Consider the following 27267-nt stretch of genomic DNA (forward strand, 5'->3'; position numbering starts at 1 on the left):
AATGCGATTTTTATGTTTTGGCTCTTGGCAGTTCCGCGAGGAAGTAGTTTTGTATCGGTTGAATCTTAATATTAAGTTTAAATGAAATAAATTATTAGTATGGTGGGAAAAGGCCGTTTAGAAGTCATAAATTACCGCGTTATCGAGCAATTTGCTATAAAAGTGGAATCGCCAGACGGCAGCGGTTATATATCTGGAAACCGTTAGGAAGCACTTCGCAAAGAAACTTGTATACAACAATAACATGGACAGATGCGCGCTCGTATTTCATTTCTTATGAATGTTACTTGTTGAGTAAGAATATCTGGAAGAAAGGTATTCGATGCGGATTGGATCCACGATTTGAGCGAGCTTGGATTCTACGAGAAAGCAAAATGTAAAAACAAAACAGTGGAAACACAAAAAACTACTCCCCGACAAAATAGATGTTTCGCACGCCAACTTGAGTAGGTTATATTCACCACAAAATAATAAAATGCATCCTAATAATTTTTTGAATGCATTTTGAATTCGTCGTGAATTGAATGAACACATAAAAACTCAATCTATATCAAAAAATGAAAAATGTATAGTACAGTATGGGTTTTTATAAATGTCGATATTCATTTCAATGTTTGCATTTATTTGTTAAATTTTTTTATTTTTGCTCTTTTTCTTTTCCTGGATTTGTATTTTATCGATTATGTTACGAATTGATTCTTTTGTACTATGTGTGTTGCTTCTTTTCATTAAATTTTGTAAGTCGTGCAGTGAAACTACACACAGTATTGTTAAAAGATATGTCATACGTGATCAATAAAAGCAACTACAAGTGAACTAAATACAAATCCATGGTAATTTTCTTTTTTTGTACTAGAATTTTTTATTGTGCCATTTTTATTAGGCATGTAATAACAGACCATGACTTCAACACGTATGTGAGATAGCTTTCATCAATCTAATCATTTTATATATTAATTTAACGGTGCTAAATTAAAAAAAAATAGTACGCCATTTTGTACAAATAACATATGAAATTCTACAGAAAATGTCAAGTATTTTAGTTTTTTTTTTTTGAAAAATAAAATGATAAATTAATGTCTCCATTTTTGTGTGTCACTCAACTTGTCTTTAAATTTAGCTTTAACCTCGTGTCCTTGTCCAGACAAACTTGTGGGTAATTTGAAAATGCGCGGTTTTGTCAAATTTGTGTTTGGAGGGGGAGAGTTTTGTGAGATTACGGTTTTGTGTTTTTACATTTTGCCATCGCACGGGCTTCCGTGAGGTCGATGCTGCGGTTGGGAGCAAATCATTCAAATTACCAAATACCCTGTCGTCGGTTACGTGGGTTCTATTTGTCAAGATCCTCCCTGACCATCAACTGGATTCGTCGATTCATCTCGACCACTCGCTCTCAACGAATTTATCCTTATTTCCATACCGGTGTAGGGATAGAGCTTGATTTGAACTGAACACATCAGACAGATGTTCGATTAGTTAAATGGATCGAAAACATAACGACGTACAGACTTGATTTGATGTAAAATCAGCATAGTGGCGCTTAACGTATATAGGCTAACCCGCCTTCCCTGCTTATACCTACCTCTGTAGACGTAGAACTGCGGATGACAAATAGAAGCGGTTGTTGCATTAGCTGCCAGTGCAGCTCTTAGCATGGTTACGATGTTACTAAATCTGTTGTTTCGTGTCGACAACATCAATGTATTTTGCCACTGTATGCATGTAAACCGTAGATTTACTGGAATGACCATTCATTTTGCCAATATATCGACTTCATAGCTAGTCAGTGTTTAGCTATTTTTCGACAGATAGCTCAATGAACCCCAGTGTTTGCATTTGTTAATTAGTGTGCATCATTTAATATTAACTAAACAGGTAAGTTGACGTAATTGCATCACTACCATCCCATCTTCCCTAGAATGGAACAGTTTAAACTTGCTATTTGTATACCCGCCGGTCGCTTCCGCGTGAATACACGAAATTACATGTATTTTTCAAGTTGCATTCTCGTCGCTTCTTGATCTATTACAAAAAAAAAAAAATTAAGATGCGACTATCTGTCTATTGTTGCTTTGCAAATTTTTCTCTTTCTTTCCACTGTTTCCCTATGGAATAAACCTAGATAGTCTACTAAACATTTATATAAATTTATAGTTGTAATTTTAATTATAATTATATAATCATATCTGTATAGTAAATTTTATTGTAATGAAAGAATTGATAAGAGTAAGCACAACTATGAAACAGAAGACTGTTGTGCTCTTTGAGAGACTGTCAGAATTTCGAAAACAAATTACGATTTCGTTTTTTAGAAGCTGTATAACACAACTAACTATACTGGTTGAAAGAATCGCAAATAGAAATCACAGTGTTATTTTAAGTTACCTAACTTTATTCGTTAACAGAATTTCAAAACCAGAACGTAATTTTGTTTTTCGCAATAAAATAAAAGAGTTTTGCCTTTATCGCCGAAAGAATCTGATTCTGATTTCGTTTTAGAAGCAGTTCGCTTCACACAGCTATAAAACTGATATAACTGCGATATTATTTTTACAAAAGGCGTAAAACAATTGATTTTTTCTCTAAAAAACACGAATCGCAAGTGAGCTAGGAATACGCTAATTTTATTTTTAGAAGCTACATATGATACTACTCGTTGCACTTGATGTATAGAGTCTCGAAAACCAAAATTGGTGTTGCTTTTAAAAGTAACGTAAAAGGTTGCAGTTTCATTGCTAAAAGGATCTCGGTTTTTCAGAAAACCTCTTTGATCCTAAAGACAATAGAAATTTTACAAAAACTGTAATGTTATCTTTAAAAATAGCATAAAACGGCTTACATTTATCGTCGCAACTGAAATGAATATTGCCTCTTCAGTTCAGCGAACGAGCTCCAAAATGAATCATGATTTCGTTTTAAAAGTATCGTAATACAGTTTGATTCACTCGCCGATAGGATTTTCACAACAAATCGTGGTTGTATTTATAGCCGTGAGATAACACAGATCACTCTTCTAGTCCAAAAGATAAAAGAAAAGCCATGATTTTGTTTTTAAAAGTGGTATAAAGCACCCATTGTTTCACTGAATCTACTATGACTGCGTAGTCCTTGAGCGTTCAAGATGAATTATAATTTTTTTAGAAATACGTATTTCTCTCATTGATAGAATTACAAGAACAAACCGTCGTTTTATTCTCTTCAGAAGTATCATAATGCTGCTAAATTCACGTGATAATAACAGTACACACTGTTGGAATTGCTGAAATACATTCTCTATTCTTACATAAAATACTACGAATAGAGCTTGCTACGCTGACCAACCGAACTTGAAAACGAATCATGGATTTAGGTATAAACAGAATGTTCTATTTTTGAGACATAACATACAACGTGTTTTTTTTACATAAAACAGCTTATTTATATAGTCTCCGAAATACTACAAGGTTATATGGCTGTTATAAAATTGTGAAGACGACAATGAAACAGTTAAGAAGGCAAATCCACAGTTGTAAAAGAAAAATTGTATTTGGTTTAATGTTAGTACCAAAAACATTTAGCCCAGTAGATATTGAGATGACAAGACATTGAAACAAATCCTTGATTTATGACGCTAGGCTTGAGTCGGTAACCAGTCGCACAAAAGGAATTATAACATCCCATTATTAAATTTAGTGGGGCCATATACCCTTGTAGTATTTCGGAGACTATACATTCTCTGCTTTGATTTTTCTTAGGTTTTATAACCGTAACTTACTTTTGAATTATGTTGAAAACATTTACAAGAAAATGCTAAAAAGTTATTTAGACAAAACTTCCCTCGCCCCTGAAATAGGTATATGCGAACAAATACAAATTCTTCGAAAAATTGTAAAATTTAATTTTGCGAATTTATTTTTTATAAGTAATTATAATAAGTTAAAATAAAGAATAAAATATATATATGGTCTGTTAAAGTATAGGTAAAGGAGCATGCTATGCATATGTTTCAAATGAGTTTTTTCATAACAAAATATGATGACGTCAATACTTTATCAAGAACACATATATAAATTTGAATAGGGCCGTGTAATACCAGTAATAATAGTAGTGTATACTAAAATTTTCTTAATTTGATCATTTTTTTTAGTCACCCTTGTATAAGTAATTCTAAAAAATATGAATGCATTCATAAAAGACAAGTATGGATGCTTAATATTTTATATATATTTTCGACTGGATTTCGCATTTTTAGATAAAATTTATTCAACAAGATTTTGAGTTGCCATAAATTTTTTGAGATGGGATAAACAGTAAATTTTGATTAACGGTTTACAATTGCAAAATGTTGTTACGCAATTTTGATTTTTTTTTCCAAAGATCTGGATGTCGAGGGTAAAAACTCAACACAGATTCATAAATCACAAGTACAAGAGTAAATTATCCCATAAAATTTAATTAACATTTGATATTGTAAATTTTGGAGATGGCGTCATTCTATTGTTGATGCTCCTTAATTTGCTTTTTATTCTGTGTTTTCTATATGTTGTACGTAATGTATTAATAAAATATAGGTGCTTTATATGAAAATACAGAAATATCGAAATTTGAAAATTATAAAATTTTACGGTTTGCATATATGTATATATTCTTTGAATCAAGATTCAGTTTTGTTTATACTACAACAAAGCTCATACATTTGTTTGTCTCTATACAACACAAATTGTATTGCTGACAAATTTGAAAAAAATTTAAATTACGTGCCAACGTCGCACCATGATTTTAAAAACACAAAGTATCATTGTAAAGCCCAAGATGATACCATTTATAATATGTAAAATATATAGCCTGTTTTGTAAAAAAAAAAACTAAGTTGTGTGTTACAACTCAAAAACAGAACAAGTTTTGTCTATTACTTTTATTCTATTTCTAATAATAATATAATTAATCAGATATTAAGGAACATCCGCTTAGTGACTCAATCTCTATACATATACACAAATTACACTGTAACTTATTTAGATTCTTTTCAAAATTTGAAACTAAAAATATTTTTAAAATTATTCTTAAAGATATTGTGATAGTTTGGAAAGTTTGAGTTTACGCCGTTATCGTTTATCCATTATTTCAAAATATCTTAATATTTAATTTATTTTCTATTATTACAAAAAGCATCAGTATGATATGTTGCAAGAAAGTTACGTAATTGTGATTGACGTGCTTACTTTTATTATTTTTTCTACCCCTTCTTTGCCTGAATAATTTTTGTTGTTGTTTTTGTGGGGAGAGTCTTGAGTTGAATTATGTTTCCGTTTCCTTATGTCATTACTTTGCCTTTTTATATGAAGTTAATATCTATGTATGGTGTTTTTAGGACCTTGAATTGGATATGAGATTTAATCTAGATTATAAGAATGTTTTTACTTCCCGAGCGTAAGCTAAGAAGAATGATAATCGAGTTCATCGGACGAATGGCCACTTTTATGTTTTCTCGACGTTTCATGACCCCGACACTGCGAAAAAAGTAGTCTCCCGTTTCCGTCTGTCTACCTCTCTGTCTGTCTGTCTGGTGTCTGTATCCATTTTTTTAGATAGTTATGGAACTTCGTGATTTTTAATATACATTACATTCGGCTTTTAATCAAGTGATCGAACTCTCACATCAAACAAAAAATCTACCGATATGACCGATATCCAAAGGTCAGAAGTGTCGTCATTAGGTAACAACTCCGTATACTAAACGTACAACGTGCCAACAATTCGAACAAAGATCGAAACCCGATTCGAAAACATTATACCCAAGTAGCATCTGATTATTTAATAACATCTGGCGCTCCTTTAACGCTTTGCAAATCAGTTGGATGGGTTTGCTCACATTTCCCGTCAAAGTTTCAACTGTCGTATGTTGCTGGCCAAAGAGCAAAACAGATTGCTTCGAAGCTGATGCCCTGCCACTCATAGATATTCCAGGCTCCCAACATGCATAATGGAATAATAACAGTCTGTCGCATTTCTCTCGCAATTCCAAAATAATTTCGTGCTGACCGACAAACCACGTTCTTTCAAAAGTGTAGGTGCAGGGTACCAGTGCTGCATATATTAATTCTTGCGCGTTTACATTTTATTAGTTTAACTTTTTCGAGTGGTCTTTGTGGCTCTTGTCACTTGACGAACGTTTGTGTGCTCAGCATTGTACGGGTTGAGCAAATATGGGGACGTGTCATTGTCGTTTGCGAGAAAAAGTTCTTAGGTAGAGATAAAAGCAAATATTGTGAAGCAATAAAATAATAATAGCTAGAAAGGGAGGCAATTGATTTCTATTTTGATTTTTTTACATATATTCTCAACTATTCATGTGTATGTTACTTTTCCTCCTTTTAGCATTTTTTGATAAAACTGCAAATATTTTGATTATCTGGTGAACAAGGCACACAAAGAAAAAATTCAGGAAAACATTGAGAGCATTTTTAGTTTCAATTCGTACTAAATTTTTTGACAGTATAATTTATTATACACAAAAAAATTGATCGAAAGAACTTTCCTCGCTCCCATCCAGCATTTCGAGTTGAGTTTTTACTTTACAGAATTTTATGATGATGTCATCAAGATTTTTGCAAGGACACGTATATCAACTTGGATTGGTGCAGTGTAATACTAAAAATAACAGTATTGTATCCCCAAAATTTTTTAGAAAAATGGAGTGAATGGAGAAATTTAATCAATAAAATAAATTTACAATTCTAAAAATATGAACGAAATGATAAATCACAAGATTCAAAAATAAATTACAAAATGTTTTTTACGATTTTGTTTTTTTCCAAAAAATCTGGATGCTTTGGGTAAAAACTCAACATGTATTCAGAAACTAAATGTGTAGGAGTATGTTACTTTATACAATTTAAAATTCGTTTACTATGAATGATTAGACAGAGTTTGGTTAGCGTTTTATTCTACCATCTACATGATATTCATAACAATCGGTCTGGTAGTTTTGGAGATTATCTGTCTAACAAAAATCCACACGGGCAGACAGACAAATAGACGGAAACTGGAGACCTATTGTTTTCGTACTCTAGAGGTTATGATCGAGAAAATCTTTAAGTAACCAGCCGGCCGATGGACTCGATCACAATACTTCCTTAGCTTATTCTCGAGAAATAAAAACGATTGAATAAAACTATGTAAATGTGTCATAACTTGTTAATATTTGCTGCTATTTGTTAGATTGTGTTTCAGGGCAAGGGGAAGTTTTGTCTTGATAACTTTTTGTCAATTTTTTATTTATCGAGATGGACTATCAGAAATTAGTATCCTGTATATTGCATGAAGAAAGATGTTTATTGTTTATTAAATAAAAATTTATTTCGCTGCTGAAAGAGTAACATACGAAATAAATTGATGACTGGTTGGTAATTATTATGGAAATTGTGCACGAGGTGCTTAAGCGTAGTGTTCGAATAACACCACGCCAAAGTTCCATCGATGTAGCTAGCACAGCTGACAAGTCGACGACAAGCCGTTTTTCCGCAAGATGGCGCGGTCTTGCATAGATTAATTCTTCAATTAGAATTGCGGGTTGCATTGTTCTAATTCAATTGTTTGGGGTGTCTGTTTAGCGTCATCATCTCGATCTGAAGTCCACCCCTTCGATCTCCTCGTCTCCTTTTGCTTTTCCCAAAGGTCCCTTTTCATCTCATAACGTGACAAGATTCACAAAGTAACGCCGTGCTCAACACGTGTCGTTACTATAGCAACAGCTTGGCGCAACGTTCCGACAGTTGCTGACTTTTCTTACTCCACTAATATTACGGGAAAATAATCGAACGAATCAAGTTTTTCATTCGGAAAAGCATATACATGACAAGGCCGCGCCAGTAAATTCGAGTAGATGACGACAGGAAGGAGTTCCCTTTTTTTATTTATTTTATTGTTTGAGTTCGATAGGGATAATATATGGGCAATTTGTCTCAGGTACCAGCGATTTGTGGCATCATCCATTCGCATCCGTAACCCCACGTCGTCGATATAAGGGAATGACAAATTTTACAGCACTCAACTTACTCGCTTAACACCGTATCTAATCAAGTTGTACCGTTCAATCAGTGTCAATGTTCAAATCTCGCAATTCATCAACGATAAAATGAATATGAATATGTCGTCATGCGGCGGCAGATTGTCACATAGCGGTAACGACCAAATCGACGTCGCACCGCCGCCACACGATTTCTCACAGCCCTCCGACCTGCTCGATATTAACAAAAAAGAGTTTTATTGCTTTCACACATCGAATTCTTTCACTCAAAACACACAAATAACGGTACTTTTTCACAGCGCGTGATAGACATCAACTCAATATTCAAACCTAATTTATACATTATTAAACCTAATTCCAACTGGCCTTCGACAGATTTCCCTTTATTCAGAATATCAAAATAAATGTATCATACTTTTATTTCGATTTTTATAGTTTGTGACGAACAACATAGATTATAACTGTCTGTTGAAGCATTAAAAAAAAACGCTTTTGTAATATAAAAATACACAATAGTCTTAAACTATAATTGTCTTCAACATCTGAGCACATTCTTACAGAGTTTCGGTTCCTAAGACTTATACTTAGCAATGTATTATACCGTTTAACACTTAATTCCGAATGCTCAGCCTAGATCGGGAATCGGTTTGTTTTTTTTTTTTTGACTAGATAAATAACGGGTGTTCAACTAAAAAATCACTCAGAGTAGGCGTTGGAATTTCATTTGACACAAACGGCATGTCTGTTCTTATAACATATAGCATATAGCAGGTTATGTTTCGGCCAAATGGATGTTATAAGCCTTCTCCAAGTGTTTTTGCAATTGAACACCCGTTACAAGAACAGCGAGTCACTAGGAGCAAGTGAAGCTCACAACGGCCAATGTAACTTCAAAATAACTATCAAAATTGTCGTACAGAGTGCAACTCTGCAGAGTTATTTTGATAAAAAATAAAAATAAATGAAAATACATGAACTCAAATTTTTTCGTTTTTGCCCAATTTTATTATGAATCACTGTTTCGACAAGGCGGCAAAATTGTACTTTGTTTGCGGTAGATATATAGATATATTGTCTAATCAAGAAAATTTATGATCGGGTCATCCATGAAATAAAATCGTATCGATTTAGTTTTCGTATAACATATCTACCTATTTTCACCTGCTATAGACTTCAAAATTTTAGGTCTTTTTGTTGCAATACATTGAAATAATCCTACGTAATGTGAGAAAAACGTCGTCAAATTGACAACTGTTTTATTTGGCATACGGCGTTCATTATACTTTCTTTGTATCTGTAGTTCGCAAACAAGACTGCTATCAGTTTCAGTTTAATAGACATCGAACTGATATTTATCCAATCTGTTTGCTACTTATGTAATGTCTGACTTCCCTAACTGACGTAAACTATAAAAACAGCCATGAAAATGGTAAAAGTATTAAGATCTACGGAGACTCAATAGCGTTGAATTATAAACCCAAAACAAAAGGATTTGGTGTTATTAGAATAGTAGAGAAAAATCAAATGAGAACGTACTCCATGGTTTATTAAATCTTATTAGTCTAAAACCCATTTTAATGTCAAGTGGTGGATGCGACTAGGAGGCTACGGAGCAAATTACACTCCTCAAACAAAACAGTGGCATTCCGACTGAGTTGATAATGCTTTTTACTGAGACGCTATAAAGAACGTTATAAAAGAAAAGTTTATATGTGTTTGTGTTTCTTTCCCCAACGTGAGGACCCCTAGAGTATGAAACAATAGGTCTCCATTTCCGTCTGTCTGTCGCCTATCCTCTGTTTGTCTGCTTGTTTGTCTGTCTGTCTGTCTGTCTCTCTGTCTGTTTGTCTCTCTGTTTGTCTATCTGTCGTCTGTCTATGCCGATTTTTATTAGACAGATCAGCTTCGAAAGTGTCGGACCGATTCTTGTAAATTTTACATATATGTTATGAATATTAATTATGTAGATAACAAAACACTACCAAAAATTTGTCTGATCATCCCTACCAATAATTTTATGGTGTCTTCTCAAAATGTTGCATAGTAAATACACTCCTCACAAAAATTCTCGCACCAGCTTCAGTTCTAGGAAACCGGACTACATGTAGCTAACATATACATATTTTAAGAATAAATGTATGCAAGACAATGCCAAATAATGATAATATTTAATGTGATTTCGACCGACATGTTTTTTCTACATATATTCAAATTGGAAATATACAAAATTTTGAGGGTTTGCATTCATTTTTGTGGGGAGTATTTTTTTCCAAAAAAATTATTAACGTCATTTCAAAAGTTTATCCAATAAATCCTATCTAAAATATGCAAAATATCTGCACTTGCAATTTATTAATGCATTCGTATTTTTCAGAATTGCTAATACAGGGTAATTAAAAAAAATGAATGAGACAATTTATTTTATTGATCGAATCAAGAATACCACACCTCATTTTCCAGAAACTTTGGGAAAGCAGTTCTTTTTTATTAGTATTACACTGCATCTACCTAAATTTTTAACTGATATGTTTACGTGTCTTTGCTAAAATATTGACAACATTATCACAAAATTTTATTAGGGAAAAACCCGCTTGAAACATACGCATAGCATGCCTCTTTACTTGTACTTTAATAATAATAATAATAATAGTAATAATAATGTATTTACAATACCATTTTCAATGATAAAATAAATTAATCCACACATATATCTTTATTTTAACTTATAGAGGTTATAAAAAACAAGATTCATAAAAAAAACCAAATCTTATAATTTTTCAAAAAAGCTGGTGAATTTGTACTGTACAGGAACAAAAGAAGTTCAGTGTAAATAACCTTAGAGCAATTTTTTTACTATAAACAAGTACACTGAGTGTGGTAGATTTTGCGAAACAGTGGGACTGTATTAAATGAGTATTGGTAGGTGAAATTTAATCAAATGTTGAATACTGCACAACACTAAAAACGAAAATTTTAAAAACAAGAAATAAAATGATAACTATATTTAAAACAAAAATTTCTAATAAACCACAAACATGTGGTTTATTAGAAATTTTCTTTCAAATAACAATTTGAAAGAAAAGCACAGATTTTCTTTTGTCGAAATTAAAATATCCAATAAAATAGTATTAATTAATAAAAAAATATGTATCACTTTAGTTGCCTATTCTTAAAAAAGAATACGTTTTTCCATAGAAGTTATTGACATAAGTTAGACGAACTGATAAACAAAAAAAATCTTTTCAAAATATTAAAAATTTCAGATAATATTAACTGAACGACACGTATTTTCCATTTACTACATAGTAAGCGCTACTGGGTACACTGCACGTATAAAAAAGAAAGTTAAGTTATGCTTTTACTTGAATAGAATTTATGTTACGTGTTATAATGCAAAACAAAGAGTTATTACATATGTTTCAAGGATGTTTTTGTAAATGTATCATGTAACCCGGACTACACAATTATAAAAACATCCTCAGAACTTAAATACCCCTTATACGTCTAATTAGGTACCAATAATCATCTAATAAACGTAAATCATGTTTACGGTTTTCATTTTATATACGAATAGCGTGCCCATTAGCGTTGGCAGTATTTTAAACGAAAAAATACGAACGCGACAGGCTCTACATCGCAGTTCACTTAAGATCCGAAGTTTTCTACAAGCGTCGACACTCCTTTTACATGTCTAAAAGTATAGAGGGACTAATTAATAGAAAAGTTGAATTTGGTAGCTGATGAGGAGAATTGATGGACGTTTTTGTCGTAGCTTCTTCACCTCCAACGACGCCACCAAAGTCAACAACAACAGAAACGCCAAGTCGCATCAAGGATATATTGGGCAATGGCAATCTCAGCAATTCGGTTTATGGAAATCCTTCTTCGCTCACTATTCATCATGGCGAGAAAGGTATCTTTGTTATTGTAAACAAAAATAATTGTACAGTGGCATTACTAATTGTTGTTGTTCGCACGAAACCGAAATAGACAAAATGGTGGCGTACTGTAATTAAAACGATGTAAAAATGTCAAATGAATTGAACTTTGACGTGATACAGCTAAACGTAAATTGGTGTTTATTGTTCATGATTGTACATACGTCGAAGACATCCACGGTTGCAGAAAGGAACGAAATAAAAAGCAGCAACGTCAGAGTTTTTTTTTCAGGAGAAGGTATTTGAAGTTTTGTCTTAAATCTTTAAATGTAAATTATGTGCCTTTTGAAGTTGGAAGTTGAAGTTCTTTAATCGACTAATTTTGATATGAAAACCGAACTTGTTTCTTCTGTAGGTGTAGGAATTTCTCGAAAGGAGTTGTTTCTAAATTTGTTTTCCAACAAGTTGTTACAGACAATGTACTTTTGAAGAAATAAATGGAAAGGGCACGAGTTCTGTTACAAACAAAGCATAGCGATGGTTAGAAAGCTGAAACCGACTCGCAAACAATTCCAAGATCTTTATTGTTATTAAAAAATGTATTTATTGCTCTCTTTATGCGTTGAAAGTGATTCCGAGGTAGTATTATTTTCTTAAAAACATTATTCTCGAAAGTGATAAAATTGTTGAAATTGCTGGCATATTCGAGCTTACTTCTTACAAAGCATAGCCTATTTAAATACAACCCTTTAAATTAAAGGAAATTTTCGGCAACGGCAAGTGTTTCCAGCTTGAAAGAATCTTGCGAATGAATTCCAATATAAGGTGTTCTACACTTGCGTACGTTGAGAATCCGAAGCTTGTGGATAGTAATCATGATATTAGAGATGCAATAACAAAACCTCTCCTTTTGTAGAGGATACTTTCTAAAAGCTTTCTTTTTTCTAACTTTTATCCTTAAAAGTATTTTCATTTCCTTTTTAATTGCAGTTAAAAGTTTGAGCACGTTTCGCATTGTGTAGTATTGAAAAGGCACAGCATTATAAAATATTCCTCATAATCTCAATGCGAAAACTTAGTTGACCATTGAGAGGTGTTTTTAATACAGTACAAACCAACTGAAACTTCCACCTTTGGGACTTTTAATGAGTCTTTCCGTTTTTTCTTTTTCCATTTCCGGACGCGTTTTCTCCTATACAGCTCTTTAAGACGACAATTCACTTTTATCCACGCGGGTGTTTCTCGACTCATTAACAAGCCCCCAACCCTTAAATAATCGCATATAGAAGTACGAATTTTGTGTTACTCAGAGAGGTAAATTGATGTTAATCCCTAATGGATACAAGTTTATGAATAAATTTAGAAATCAAACGAAGATTAGCATCTTCCTTCCTCTATTTGTTGAATTTTAACTACAACGAGCTCCGTAATTAAATTATGCTACCCTACCTAAATTCAAACATTTTTCAAGAATGCCCAATTTTCAAACTCGAACCTTAGGGAACTTGTTATACAGTTTTGCCAAATTCTGAAAACATTTTAAAATATTCATCCCAGCACTACTCGGTTAATAATTTACAATCGTCACAACAACGGTTCCGAACATGGCGCAGCCACCAGACGTACAAACATGCCAACAAATAGGGAAATGTGCGATGAATGTGGAAAATGTTATTGAATAATTTGTATTTTATTTTTGGGCATTCTCTAAAATTAAATAGGGCACGGTTTGAATACTGATACAGTAGAAACTCGATTAACTAATTAAAATAAGCAGCGAAGTTTCGATCACCTGTTATCTACATCAGTTTATAAAAAGTTTGTCGGCTGCAAATTGCTAGACAATTTTTGCAATCTTGAATATGAATGACGAAACTTCTTAACTAAATAAAGCAAAGATAGTTTATTCTTTAATAGTTACCAAGAAACAGAAACCACTGGGATAATTTAGTTACCACAACAACTCACTTCACTACATTATTTTTTTTGGGCATTTTCTAGCACAATTAATTTTATAATTGCACTTGTTATTGTTTTATCAACTTTCCATAGGACGTGGGTATTATTCAGCACTGATATTACCCTACATTTGTTAATTTAATTTTTTTAACAACACAGGATGCCTGAGTTCATTTGTTAGCCCCTTAAAAGTAACTACATATATGGACTTTATATATTTTATGTATGTATATTTTTTACAATAAATAATGCTTATTGAAGTCTGTTATTAAAAGTGTAGTGCTCTATTTAAAGTTTTTCCTTCGAACTAAAAACAATGACGTCTACAACATTTCGGTATTTCTTTTATATAAAATTCTGAATATTAGGGTACCTTATGTATTGTGACATTCTCTGCATTTATATAGAGGCATGAGTTATATTTGTTAAGTGCTTTATTGTTAATATAGTTCAAATAATCGAGGTCCTACTGTATTATGAACTTGAAACGCAAAGTGGAATATGTTTTAAGTAATTTTTTAGAAGTAAATGTGTGAAGGAATGTTACAGTGAGTGTTAAAATATTTGTGTAAATGTCTGACTGTGTTGCAGGTTCGAAGTATCAGTCAAACTTAAACGAAATAGATAAATCTGAGCAGAAGAGCACAGACGGAGAAGGAAAGAGTGTGAGCTACGGTCACATTGTGCCAAATGGTGTAGATAGTTCTTCAGGTGAGTTTTTGAAAAGAAAATATTAATAATATGGTGCATGGAAGACGAAAATAAACACAACAAAACCCGGACAACGCAACGGTTAAAACTTCAATTCTATTAACCTTAATGATGGTGTAAAAGTTGAAAAGTTCGTGTTTTCAGGCTTTTGTTAGAGGTTCGAGCCATTATCGTATATTAAAAAAAATCGAATTGTATCAGCCCTCCTATAGAACAGACAATTGAAGCAGCCTTGCTATCGTATGATATCTAAAAACGCCGGTTTTTGTCCCGTGAAATATATGCCGGTTATCGCCGCGTTACACCTATGAATAATTCATTAAATTTGTCGCTTTATTTAGAAACCGAAGCAGCCAAACTATAAACCTAATTTTTATTTGCCTTCTTCTGATTTTAATTGGCAAATAGTGGGGTAAAGTTTTCGGTTTCGAATTCCAAGTTTCATTACGGTGTAAAGGGAAAGGGCACTTTAAATATTTATATGTAAATGGAATTCATGGTCTCAATAATAAAAGGCAAAGCCAAGTGATCGTCTGAGATTTTGAGTTTCAACACATATTGTCTTTGATGTGTTTTCCCCCGGCACATTTATCATTCTCTTTCAGAGGTCATCCACTTTAGATATTGCACTTCTCAGTCTGAAACCTCATAAGTTAATGTGTCTACCACAACGTAACTTCAAGTAATTAACACTTCAAGATGTTTCACTACTTTAAAAATATTTTTTATTTCAATTGTCGCTGCTATCTGCAACGCATATTTTCAATCGATCTTACAAATTTAGTCATTATTATAAAATTCTTTGATTTAACTCCTAGTTTACATTGATTTTTTACAAAATAACTTTATTTCAATAAAAATCGATTTAGTCGTCACACGACTTTTACGCCAGGATAATCGAATGACCAATTATAAAATAATCGTAATTTTTGCACTTACGACCCTCTTTGTAGATTTCGCGCAACCGCCATGGTGCTAGATCGAATTTCCCCCACGTGTGTTTTCTACTTTCCGTTGCCAGCACAACTTTAAAGTAGCGTACAAATGTCAACATTCTACTTCCCGCATTCCCACAAGTGCTTTATAGTGTAGTGGTTATCACACCTGACCGGCAGTTTGGAGACCTGGGTTCGGAATCCTGGCGAAAAACCCACTCTTTTCTGTTCCTGCACCTACTATTTCCATAGACCTGTCGTTTTACCTATTTACTTTCTTACAGCCACGGGTGGTTTATTCTAGCTGGATTCCCGTCACTGTGGTTCACGTACAAGAATAATGCAGCCAAGATATGTTTTGGACACATTAGTGTATCATGTTGAAACCACCTTTTCAGTTTTTCTAGAATTACTTGCACTGCATCATGGCTACTAACTTATTTTTTTTTTTGCTGAATGTTAATTTCGACCTGTAGTGCCGTCTAAATTCCTATATTCCTTTTACTGAAAACGGAACCGTCCCAATAGAGTTAATTTTCTTAGAAATTTCTTGAATTGAATTCAAAGTTGATAATTGTTTATGTCTTCTCGGAACAGAAGTTTTCGTGAACTCTCCCTAAATTAACGATATCTAACTTTCCTTCATTTCAATTCTACACTAAAATCGAAATACTTTTATATCTTTTCTTTCCCAGTCAAAAGCCAACTAGAAACCATCTCTCTTTTCTTTACCATGTCGTTCTTTTTTTTTTTTCAAGTCCCAAATTCAACTCTTAAGTAAATGAAACGTGTTCAAATATTTTTTTACAGATCTTACGATCACTTGGTTTTAGTGCATAATAAAGATACCATATTTTTAGATTTTTTAAAAATTCTGTCTTGGAGGGGACCAATAAGATTGGTAGAATTCAGCCAACATTCAGGTTTACTTTGAAAATATTTTAGTGGGTGAAGCCCAGAGCAAAAGGCTAGTTAGATTATAAAGATACTTCCCAGCGACCTTTAACATTTTTTTAATTTTCGAGTCCAACATTTTACCAATTTTACGTCCAATTTCTCTAGCAAGCAACGTTAGTTAGAAAATTATTATTTTTTTCTAAATTCCAATAATTTACGAATAATATTAAATAGTGAAGTTAATAAAGCTAATTTTGTAGGTTTAAAAAAAAACTGCAAAATCTGAAAAACAAAAAACTTTCGAAAATTTAATATTTTGGCTAATAAATAAAAAAGTTATTCGAAGGGTTCTTTTTTAGCTGATTCACCTTGTGCGTATTTGTAAATATATATAATTGAGTATTATTAACAATTTCATAATAACTTGTTATGGAATACTATTCAAAACGTCATTTTTACTGATGACAAATGTCATTTTTGGGAATTTTAATAGGAATTTTACAGTCTCAATGAAATTCGCATTAAAACTTACCAGAATTACGAAGTTATTCAAGTTCAATATTTTCAAAAAAAATTTGTAACCATTTTTTTCGAGTTCTTCAGGCCTTCTTAACAACGTACCACCCAACTTATACGTCATTTTTTCATCACCCTGTATATAAAATTTTAGTTTATTTTTGTACCAATTTTTGTCACAATAGATTTTCATATTTGAATTCATCACTATTAGACGTGTCAGAAATTACTCGAAACGATTTAATTACTAAAAAATCCGTTACGTTCGAACGAATAAGAGGCCTTAAGCGTTTAAGATAATTCCAAACAATCAAACTTCACCTGAAAATGACGTGAGATGTAGCACGTACGAAAGTCAGCGAAGACTTGCATATTCTGAGATATTTTTTAAATTTTAAATGTAAGCTGGTGGCGATTAGAGTTACGACGTCAAGTCGCAAGGAACTTTGTAGATTTAGATACAGAACGATGCAACAAACGTTTAATACTTTTGTTTGATAACTGTTCCTTGCAGCTATTAAAACCGTAAATTTTTTGACAAGTGACAAATAGATGGCATTAAATATGGAGTAAAACACAGCCTCCACCATTCAGCTGTGTCTTGTATAAATCGTTTTTTGTAATACGTGTTTATACTGACAATGTTGAATAAGTAATGCCTAAATTGAGAATATGGCATCAATCCGTTTCACTCCGTCGGAAGCAGCTCAATACGCTATCACTGCAACAACTATAAACAATGTTGCGATAGCACTTTGAGCAGCATCTGTAAAAATGAAGAGAATTGACACAAATTTCCGCTACTTTACTTTTTATCATTTTTACGTCGTAAACATCAGTTCGTGTTTAGAATAAAGTTTAAAATTCGGTATTTATCTCGTCCGAATGAATTATGCTACAACAAAGACATAAAAGAAAAATATCTCATTCTTTAATTTTTGCGCATATTAAGGGATATTGGTTTATTCCCCGACATAGCGGTCGGATAAAGCAATATACTTTTAAATTGAATTTTAGAAAAAAGTTACAATACTTTTAAAATAGCGTAGAGTATTACAGTAACGACGCGATTGCTTTTGAGCAGCATTGTACTTAGTGTATACCGTGTCACATACAGTTTATGACACGCCCTAAAGGTCGTCGGAAATGAAATTTTCTCAATTTCCTATGACTTATATTGACCTGCGAACGAAGTCTGCATTGTTTGACGGTGCACAGGACTGTGTTGACCCTCATCAATTTTTAATTTATCACAAAAATATTTCATTGCAAACTGAATAGCATTTTCATTAATTAAACGGCGTTAATTGAATTTTGCTTTTATTTCAGGTAACCTAAATTGCCAGCTTTCGTTGTGGATACTTCCCATAATATTGTTCAACGCGTTGCGGTGAATACCTCACAACACGAATTTTGTGTATCCATTATAATTACTATTAGTAGGTTGTTAGGAACACTAAGTTCAAATTATAAAATCACAAGGACGCTTAAAACCAAAGCATAAGTGTACAATTGTTTATACCATGTATCACCTAATTTGAATGAAGACTGACATCGTTTAGGAAAATATAATTAATTTTTAACATAATCGTCTAGTTGGTAATGCCTGCAATTAAGGGCATGCATTTTGCAATCCACTGGATTAGTTTAGTTGATGGGCTTTCGTTTATAACTTGACACTATCCAAAAATCATCACCAACATTTTATTAACCATTCGTTGCATCATACATGTTTTAAACATTTTTGTTCGTGTAGCGCATGACCGAAAAATATAATATCCGAACAATTACGAAAAACTAAAGGAATGTCGTGAATTAATTCCTACTCGAACGCATAGCGTAGCAAGCCAATTCGAGGATATAACTAAACGCGTGCAATAAAAAATAAATGCCAAATTTATTTGCTTGTATTTTTTTAGAGAGCACCTAGTAACTTCTTGTGCCTTAAATTATAAAACGGTTTGATTCGTATGTAATAGCTTTAATTTGATTTTTGAGGTTAAATTTTCCAGCAACGATGCACTTGTCATGATGTATGATGCAACCAAAGTGTAATTTAAAATTTTTAATTTGAACCAACGGATATTTGGCTGGGAATACTATAGCTACTCAGTATTTATGTAGAAGCATAAAATATCAAATTCATGTAGCTTTTGTAGCGTCCGAAATGTTATTGTAGTACATACGTACAATTAATTCAGGAGTGTAGACTTTGTAAATAATATAATAAAACTCCTTGTTTTGTAAAAATTTAGTGTGATTATACATCAAATGAAAATATTAACACACTATTGTTTTTTTTAATAATGCTGAAAGAACGAGGTATAACGTAGTTGTTGCTGTACGTGTCAGGAACCATCCCAAGCAGTCACTATGAAATTTTTAATAAATAATTAATTTAAAAATATATTTTAAAATTCAGTCCAAAAATAAACTTATTTTTGTTTTTCGTTAATTCATGTTGTGACGTCAAATAAAATTTTGTGACATAAAGCAATATTGTACAATCGATAAAACACTCGAAAAAATTGCTGAAGACAACTGAAATACAAACTATTCACTATTTTTCAAAAATTTCCTCTCAATTTTGTCATATTAGAGATAAGATTTTGTGATATCGTCAAATTATTACAATTTTACAACCCTTAATGCCTCCTGTACATATAAAACAATAGTCGAAGTGTGAATTTTGTGAAGAAGGTGACGCACCTACCGAGCCCACACTGCCTCTGCTGCATACGCATAAATTTAAATGTTGTATTTATTAAAATCATTAAAAGTTTATATAGTGTTTTTATGATGACAGTTCTTGTGCACGTAGTGTCAATGTAACTAGACTCTGAACCACAAATAGATTATGCAACGCATAAAACATCTCTTTTATGGCCGGGGGTGACTCTGACAGTTTACATGTTGTATTTTGTCGTGCACAAATCGAACAAAACCAGCGACAGGTTATAAATGTTTATCACAAATATAATTCTTGCTGTGGACGTTTCATTGAACGCAATTTATGCAAAGTACTTACATATAGTTTTATCTTTGTTTCTTTTTTTTTTCGATAAGTGAAATTGCTCTGGGATGGAATTTTATACCAGGTGTCTCAGCTAAACCAATCCTGCCAAACGATATTCGAAGCTTTGCTTTTATCAGATCGTCTGAGGCGACTGAAAATAATAAGTGGAAGATGTGTCGGTCGTGACCTCAGTTTTTCGTCGTTGGTAGTGCTTTTGAAATTATCAGGCTGAGACACACGATCTGTAGACATTGCCTTACCGCTCTTAACTTTGTTGCTTCGATTAACCGAGCTGTTTTTGTGAATGCCTTATCTTACCCGTTCTTCTGTACTTTAAAACTGACAGGGTATTAGAGATTTTAGTGAGGTACTGATATTAAGAATTCTATTTATTTTCATTTGTTGTATATAAGATTGTTTTCATAGTTACGATTGTTATATAATGATAGGTTTGTAGTAGCTACACTCTGTAAGTACCTAATTTGAGTTAGTGGGGCGTGTCTTACTTTGTCAATGTGCCAAATTGATTATTTTATTATGGATATACATATTATTTTGTGATTTCTGTTACGAGAATAATCAGTAGTAAATTGTTGTAGATACGATGTTTCGCTACAAAATAACTTATGTTTTAAGATAAGAGGAACTATAAAACCGAAACTGTATTTGCATATATATATATATACATATAAACCTTGTATCGAAAGTGTATATAATAAAGATATATAGGTACTTGATGTGTTTTACTGGTATTTCGTTTCAATGAAACTGAATAGATGTTAAAAGCGAAACAACAGAGCGACATTAAGATTCTTTCAACGAGCGAAGCGAGCCGTGTTCACATCTCAACATTACTGCTCTGTTCAAATTTAAACATAACATATCCCCAAAGTAAATAATTTTACAAGCCACCAATCGAAAGAAATATCTGACAACATTTACTCCTTTGTAACGAAAACGTGCATAAAAAAAAATATATATAGAACCTCAACGTGTTTTACTGGTATGGCGGCAACATTCATTCTATGAGACTGAATACTAAATAACTTCATTGTGTATCGGTAAAAAGAGATTAAATTATACCAGAAGGAATTGTTCAGGTCTTATCACGATTTTTCTTGTCAGACTTGCTTTTAATATTTTTATTGTTTATTTTCTCTTTTAAAAATTTACATGTCTATAAAAGAAATAACGGCTCTTTTATTTAGTTACCTTTGCGACATTAAAATGTAAATGCTACATTTAAAAATATAGCTCTCGAAAATTGATAAATCGTCTTGCTTTCTCTCCACATTTACACAAAGCAACAAACAGTTGATTTCAATAAGGGTGTAATAAGAGATAATGATTTTATTTATGTATTTCTCCGCATATCGCACCTAAGGAGAACAACATATTCACCACGTTAAATATTAACCTCATTTAATTAGCTTTTCATCATAAATTTCGTAAAATATGAGTGCCAGAACTTGAATAATAAAACAGTTTATGAAAGCTTCATTAATTAATCAATATTAAGGAAACAAAAATAAACTGCAAAATTATCTTGCCGAAGAATACGTTCATTATGGTGGATGCGCCGGTAAGTTATGCTTAATGCTTTTTTAAAAGGTGGGCAGAGTGGATAATTAAAAAGCGTATTACATACATTTGTAAGTATAATATTTCAATTTTAGTATTTTCGAGTCAAGAGAAAATACTTCTACACGGAAAAGAGCAGGTAAGTGCCAGAAATTATTATTAATTACACAACTAATAGTCCTTGTTAAATATATGATAATTTGATTGACAATTTATTACGTATATTTTTTTTCTAATTTATTCCGTTCTGTTTGATTTGTAATTAAAAATTTACATTTTTGCCTCAATTGTGTCATATGCTAATTTAAAAACTGTGTTTTTTGTAAAAACAATATTTACCTTGTGTGATTTTTGCTGAAGAGCAACAGGCAACAAACTAAAAATACGTAATTTTTTTAAATGTAAGAAACAATGTAATTTAAAAACAAAATAACTCGTTATAAAATGGTGATATTCTGTTAATGGGATGTAAAACAACAATCTCGTTTAAATAAACAGTGATTTTATTTAAAATTAAAAAAAAATCATTCAAAAGTTATTGCAACGGCACAACGCCCTATAGATTAAATATTAGATTAGATACTAGTGGTCGATTATCAAGTTGTCGTAGTCGAAATCTTGGTAAAACAAATACAATATTCCACATAAAAATGTATCATCTTGCCAATTAACTTTCTGCGAATGGGTTGAAACAAATTCTTGAAAAGAATTCAGAATTCCGCACTTTGACAAAAATGTAAAAAATTGAGAAAGTCTTGAGCAACGGAAAATCAATTCTGTGCGGTTGCAAAATTGAAACTTTGATAAAATGAGTGTCTATTATAATTAAATACTCAAGAAAAAACGCAAAATTAATTTCTTCGGATGCACATTCATTACAGCGAGTGCGTCGACAGGTTATAAATTTATTAGTGCTTCGGATAATGATGAATACAGCTTGAATTTCTCCTGTTTCCAAAGATCAAATTTCCTCGTAATTCTTGTTTACACATAAATTTTTAAGTAGCGATGAGTTATATATCGGTTTTGAGACGTTTAAAGTAAACCATTATTCGTTGGATTAGAGTGGTTGTTAATAATGCTGCAAGACCGGGATCTCTGACATAAATGTACGTCTATAACCTCACTTCTAATTCATTACTAAGAGTCGACCTTATCAATCACCTTCATCTTCTGAATCCAAATTAACATTCATTTGAACCACCCAGGTTCGAACCAACGCGGATTAGGGGTTTTCTCTGCATTGAACGTACCCTAACGCAAATAACATACCAGAAGTTCACATCGCCTTTTAGATGAGGTAATTGCAATTCCATGGGCTTTTAAAACCGTTCTGTTAAGTTTCAGCCTGGCATGTGTTTACCGGTCGCTACGTTCACCTACGACAGTTGACAAATGAAGTATGAGAAGTAGACAGATTAAATGTAGCACCATCGCTTGCTGTTCCCGGAAAGTCTTTCGTTCTAAAACAAATAAATTAACAAAATTAAAATAACCTTAAATGCATGGAAATTACACAGTAAAAAACAACATATTTAAACGGCCACAATCTTTATGAATTGTAGCAATTATAATGTTTAATTAACTTTAAATTAAAGCTGAATTAAATTAAGTTAAATTATACGTTAAATATTAATTTTTGAGATTTTGTGAAGGTTATTATGATAACGAGAATAGTTCGCTAAACTGAAAGGTTTTATTAACATTAATTATTAAAAACATTTTGTGTCACCAGCATAATGTCAATTTTGCCGTTTTCAGTTTGTTTAAAACATAAATTAACTCGACTAAAATTTTAAAATATCTATAGATAAAATCTGTCTATTTTTATAAATACACCTCACTAACGTTTAAATATTACTATTTCGAGTGTATTAGGCAACTTGTCATTTATTTTCTCCATTTTTCATGACCCCTAGAGTACGAAAAAAGTGATCTCCGTTTTCGTCTGTCTGTCTGTGTTGATTTTTATTAGACAGATATTCTCCAAAACTACCGGACCGATTGTTCTCAAATTTTGTACGTATATTAGTGCTAACCAAAATTTGGCTAATCATCCTCACTACCAATAATTAGCCCTCATTATACTTCGTATGATTTCGCTAATATTTTGGAGCGGATTTGGACCACACTTTGCTCGGGAAGCCAATTTGCATGATTCTCTTTTCTTCGTTTACAATTAAGTAAACATGTCTTTGTTACGTCATTTTCTGAAAAGTTGTCCACCAGAAGTTACTCTATCCTAGCATCAAATGGATAATTACTACTAAAAGACGTAAAAAATACGTGGGTTATTAAAAAAAGTCGTAACTCGTTATTTTAAACGTTATTTACGGTGTATTTATGTGGTAATTAGCAAATAATTAATAATACGATAAAACAAATTTATGGGATAGAATTCTTTAGTTGTTAAATTAGTTTTGGGTTGTACGAGAGTCCCAATTGTGACAAATGGGCGCTTTTATTGTAGTTAGAATTAATGATGGACGAGATGAACGTGCAGTTGTAAATCGTGTAATACAGTTTTTAGAAGTTATTATAGGAATGGCAAATGTGATAAATGTTTGATCTTGGAAACTGGAGTTTGAGAAATGTGCAAGTTGGATTATCTTTAAATTAGCCATCTGCTATAAATTTGAAAAAAAGGTAACTTTAGAAGTAGAATAATAAAGGGTATTAAATTAATGGGGCTTTTCCTGATTAAAATAATGTTGGGAAAGTGCAATTTATTTAGGAGAAATGCTGTCTATAAAATTTATATTAAAAAATTTATCACATCCGAGTGAAACTTTCAAATAATAATTAACTTTAAACGACTTGAAATCTGGTTTCATTGGTAATTTGGTAAAGTTAGTTAGAAGTAGTGCTCGTAACGGAGGTATTAAGCTGCCTGGGGCTCCTCTGAAGCGCGCCCTTGTCCAGATTACACTTTCAATATTTATGTAAACTAAACATTGAGCTCGTTTTAGGTGAATGTGAGACTTAACTTGTAGTAATTGGCCCTTAAATGGTTGCAAACACCCGCGGCTCCTTTTTCTCTTTAAAGAAACTTCCTTCTTGTCGGAAGACCAGAAACATTATTTTATCTCGCTTTGCTGATTCATTAGTGACGAGTAAGCTGCCCTTAACTTTATTTCCATTTCGAAACAGAATTGTTCAACTCGGTCATAGAGAGTTGAATACTTTCAGACTTGTAGATCTTATTCTCGTATGCAAAAGGTGCTCTAGGTGCTTTACGCAAAGTAGAAGTTACCGCTATGTAAACTACGTTGGTAAACTTGGGATGTGTACTCTGTTCCCGCTTTGGTCGAACTGCGATACAATCAGTTAAGCTTACTCAAGGGATAAAGTAGCTAACTTTTCAAAGAACACTGTTTATTAGCTAATTTAGGCAGGTGAGATAGAATCTGTGAAGCTCACCTGCTCTAATACCGTACAAACTTTATATCATCCTGCTGACTATCTGCAATTTTCACAACTGAACTAAAAACGCACTAAAATTCCAGTCAATAAATCAACTACCTTGATTTAACAAACCGATACGTGCAAAAAAGACAGAGAAATAAAATGAAAATATCTAAAATAAAACACAAGTTAGTACGATGAACAAAAATGTCAACTTGCTTACCGGTGTGACAGAAGCTCTCAAAAATAATAGTATTTAACTAAAAGATCAAATTAATACTAATAAGTTGAAAATAATAATAATCTGTTTATTTCCAACAGGTAATAATATTCACCCAATTACAGGAAAGAACTAGAACTAATTCAGAATGTAGGTATAGCTTAATAATATAACCAAATAAAAGTAGATACAATTCTAATCAAAATCAAATGATCTAACAATCAATTACCAATTTTCAACACAATTTTAACGATAAACTAACGAGTAAAAATCAGTCGTTTGTCTTTTACGGGTGATAATTTTTAACATCCATCCATTTCGAATGCAATTCTGAGAAATGCGAAAAAACTCTTATATGTTCGAAGGTCTCTAAATATCAATAAATTAATAAAGAACTCAAAAAAAACAAATTAGTTTTATTTGTTCAGTATCATATAAATTTGTTATGACGTCATAAACATAGATAATATACACCGCGTGAGAAAAAGAGAAAAAAAACAAACGACCAAGTTTGGCCTCGAACCTGGGACCGCCGCTCCGCATTTCTAGCTGTCACCCACTGAGCCACGGTCTAGATATTGTACGCTAATGGTAAATATTATACTGTGTTAATTTTTTGCAAAAATTTAGACGGCAAGGAAAAAACTCAAAGCGGATTCACACCACAAGTATAGGAGTTTATTACTTTATGTATAACATTTAAATCATGTAAACATAGAATTCCTTGAAATGACGTCATCAAATTGTTGGTGGGGATGATTAATCAAATTTAGCATCGGGCATTCTGCACATAGAAAGTAATAACATAATCTTATTTATGACTGAAATCTTCAGAATAAAAAAATCAAATCGGTTTTTTACACCAATTTTCTCTGTTCACAGGAAATGCACTTTTCGATAATGTCAAATATATTATAAATTTATTATTATACTGTCAGTTAACAAATTATTACACTGACACTGAGTCTTAAAACTTATAAAAAAAAAATGCAAAAATTATGTATTATTACCTTATTCATCACATATCTAGGAACCGCCTTGGTATTGTTTTGACGCGTATTTGCACTTCTCAACAGTAGAGGACAATATACATCATCAAGCAATGCTAACAGTAGAGATGTTGGCTGATGACAGAATTATTAAATTCCGATGACATTCCTTTAAAATCAACGAGTCTATCATCGCTGCACGTAATCCCCGAACCCAAATTACACTATAGAAATAGTTAGCCTCCGGTTTGTGGTTGCCTATTCAAATCCTAATTTGGCCGCGTCAGGAATGAATCCCACTCCTGCATTTCTCCATCAGGTGACATAATTCGATAAAATTCGTTCAAAATCTACTGGAACCTAATTTCAAGCAACTACTTTGATTCTCTAAACAGAAACAGGGATAAAACTCCGTTTTAATATTCCCAATTAGCCATGTATTTGTCCCGCACACAGTGCCTTTGCGACTTGTCGGTCGTTCCGTTATTCCGGACCTGCAAAAATTCGAGTTTTAATTGTCGTCAGGTAATCAATACAGGGACGAAATCGGGCAAATTGCACAAACAGCCCGTTTACTACAACGCAAACGTGTTGCGTTTTAATTAAAATTTTCTAATACGAGCACGCCGAAATCGCCTCAATAATCTTGAAAAATCGGATTGTATTTTTTTTTAAATCAAGTTAAAAATCTCATCACGAGAACAAAGTGTAATAAAAATATTTTCAGTTTACTGACTCATTTGTTCATCTGGTGTTCGTTAAGTAACCTAATATAATAGCCATGCTTCGCTGGATTCTCACGATTCGTTACCAATGATCCAGGTTTGCTGCTGTTCCAACATTTTTGTAATATTTAACACGCTCCTTTCCATCATAACGAGGACAGTTTAACTCAAATAAAATATTAAATTAATTAGAGTTTCGCAAATTTTCGCAAGAGAGTTCAAGTGAATACCCAAATGAAGACCACACGTTATTACTGATTAATGTCGGATGGTTTCCTGTCTTTAATTAATTAACACCACTATGCTGTTAGGAAACGAGATAAATCGTGCGTTTATGATTTTACCATACAGAATTATCTTACGGCCGTTATAACCGGACCAATTTAAATTCTGTTTTACAAACTCCCACAAACAATTCTTCTACCTT

General features: G+C 32.4%; 1 protein-coding gene across 2 annotated transcripts in view; it reads left to right on the forward strand.

Moving 5' to 3' along the window:
- The window catches only part of LOC135141531 (lachesin-like), a 192399-nt gene extending 171787 nt beyond the window's left edge, over positions 1–20612 (forward strand). The window contains exons 7-9 of one of the 2 annotated variants that reach the window (XM_064072712.1): positions 11781–11921; positions 14437–14556; positions 18234–20612. In XM_064072712.1, coding sequence (XP_063928782.1) covers positions 11781–11921; positions 14437–14556; positions 18234–18298 — 326 coding nt within the window. In that variant the 3' untranslated portion in view covers positions 18299–20612. The remainder of the gene's footprint in view (positions 1–11780; positions 11922–14436; positions 14557–18233) is intronic. The other variant, XM_064072713.1, reaches the window with a different exon arrangement.
- The last annotated feature ends 6655 nt before the right edge of the window (positions 20613–27267 follow it).

Source organism: Zophobas morio, unplaced genomic scaffold, assembly GCF_036711695.1.
Source record: "Zophobas morio isolate AGI-343-1 ecotype UQ-CSIRO unplaced genomic scaffold, CSIRO_AGI_Zmor_V1 ptg000044l, whole genome shotgun sequence".
Taxonomy (NCBI): domain Eukaryota; kingdom Metazoa; phylum Arthropoda; class Insecta; order Coleoptera; family Tenebrionidae; genus Zophobas; species Zophobas morio.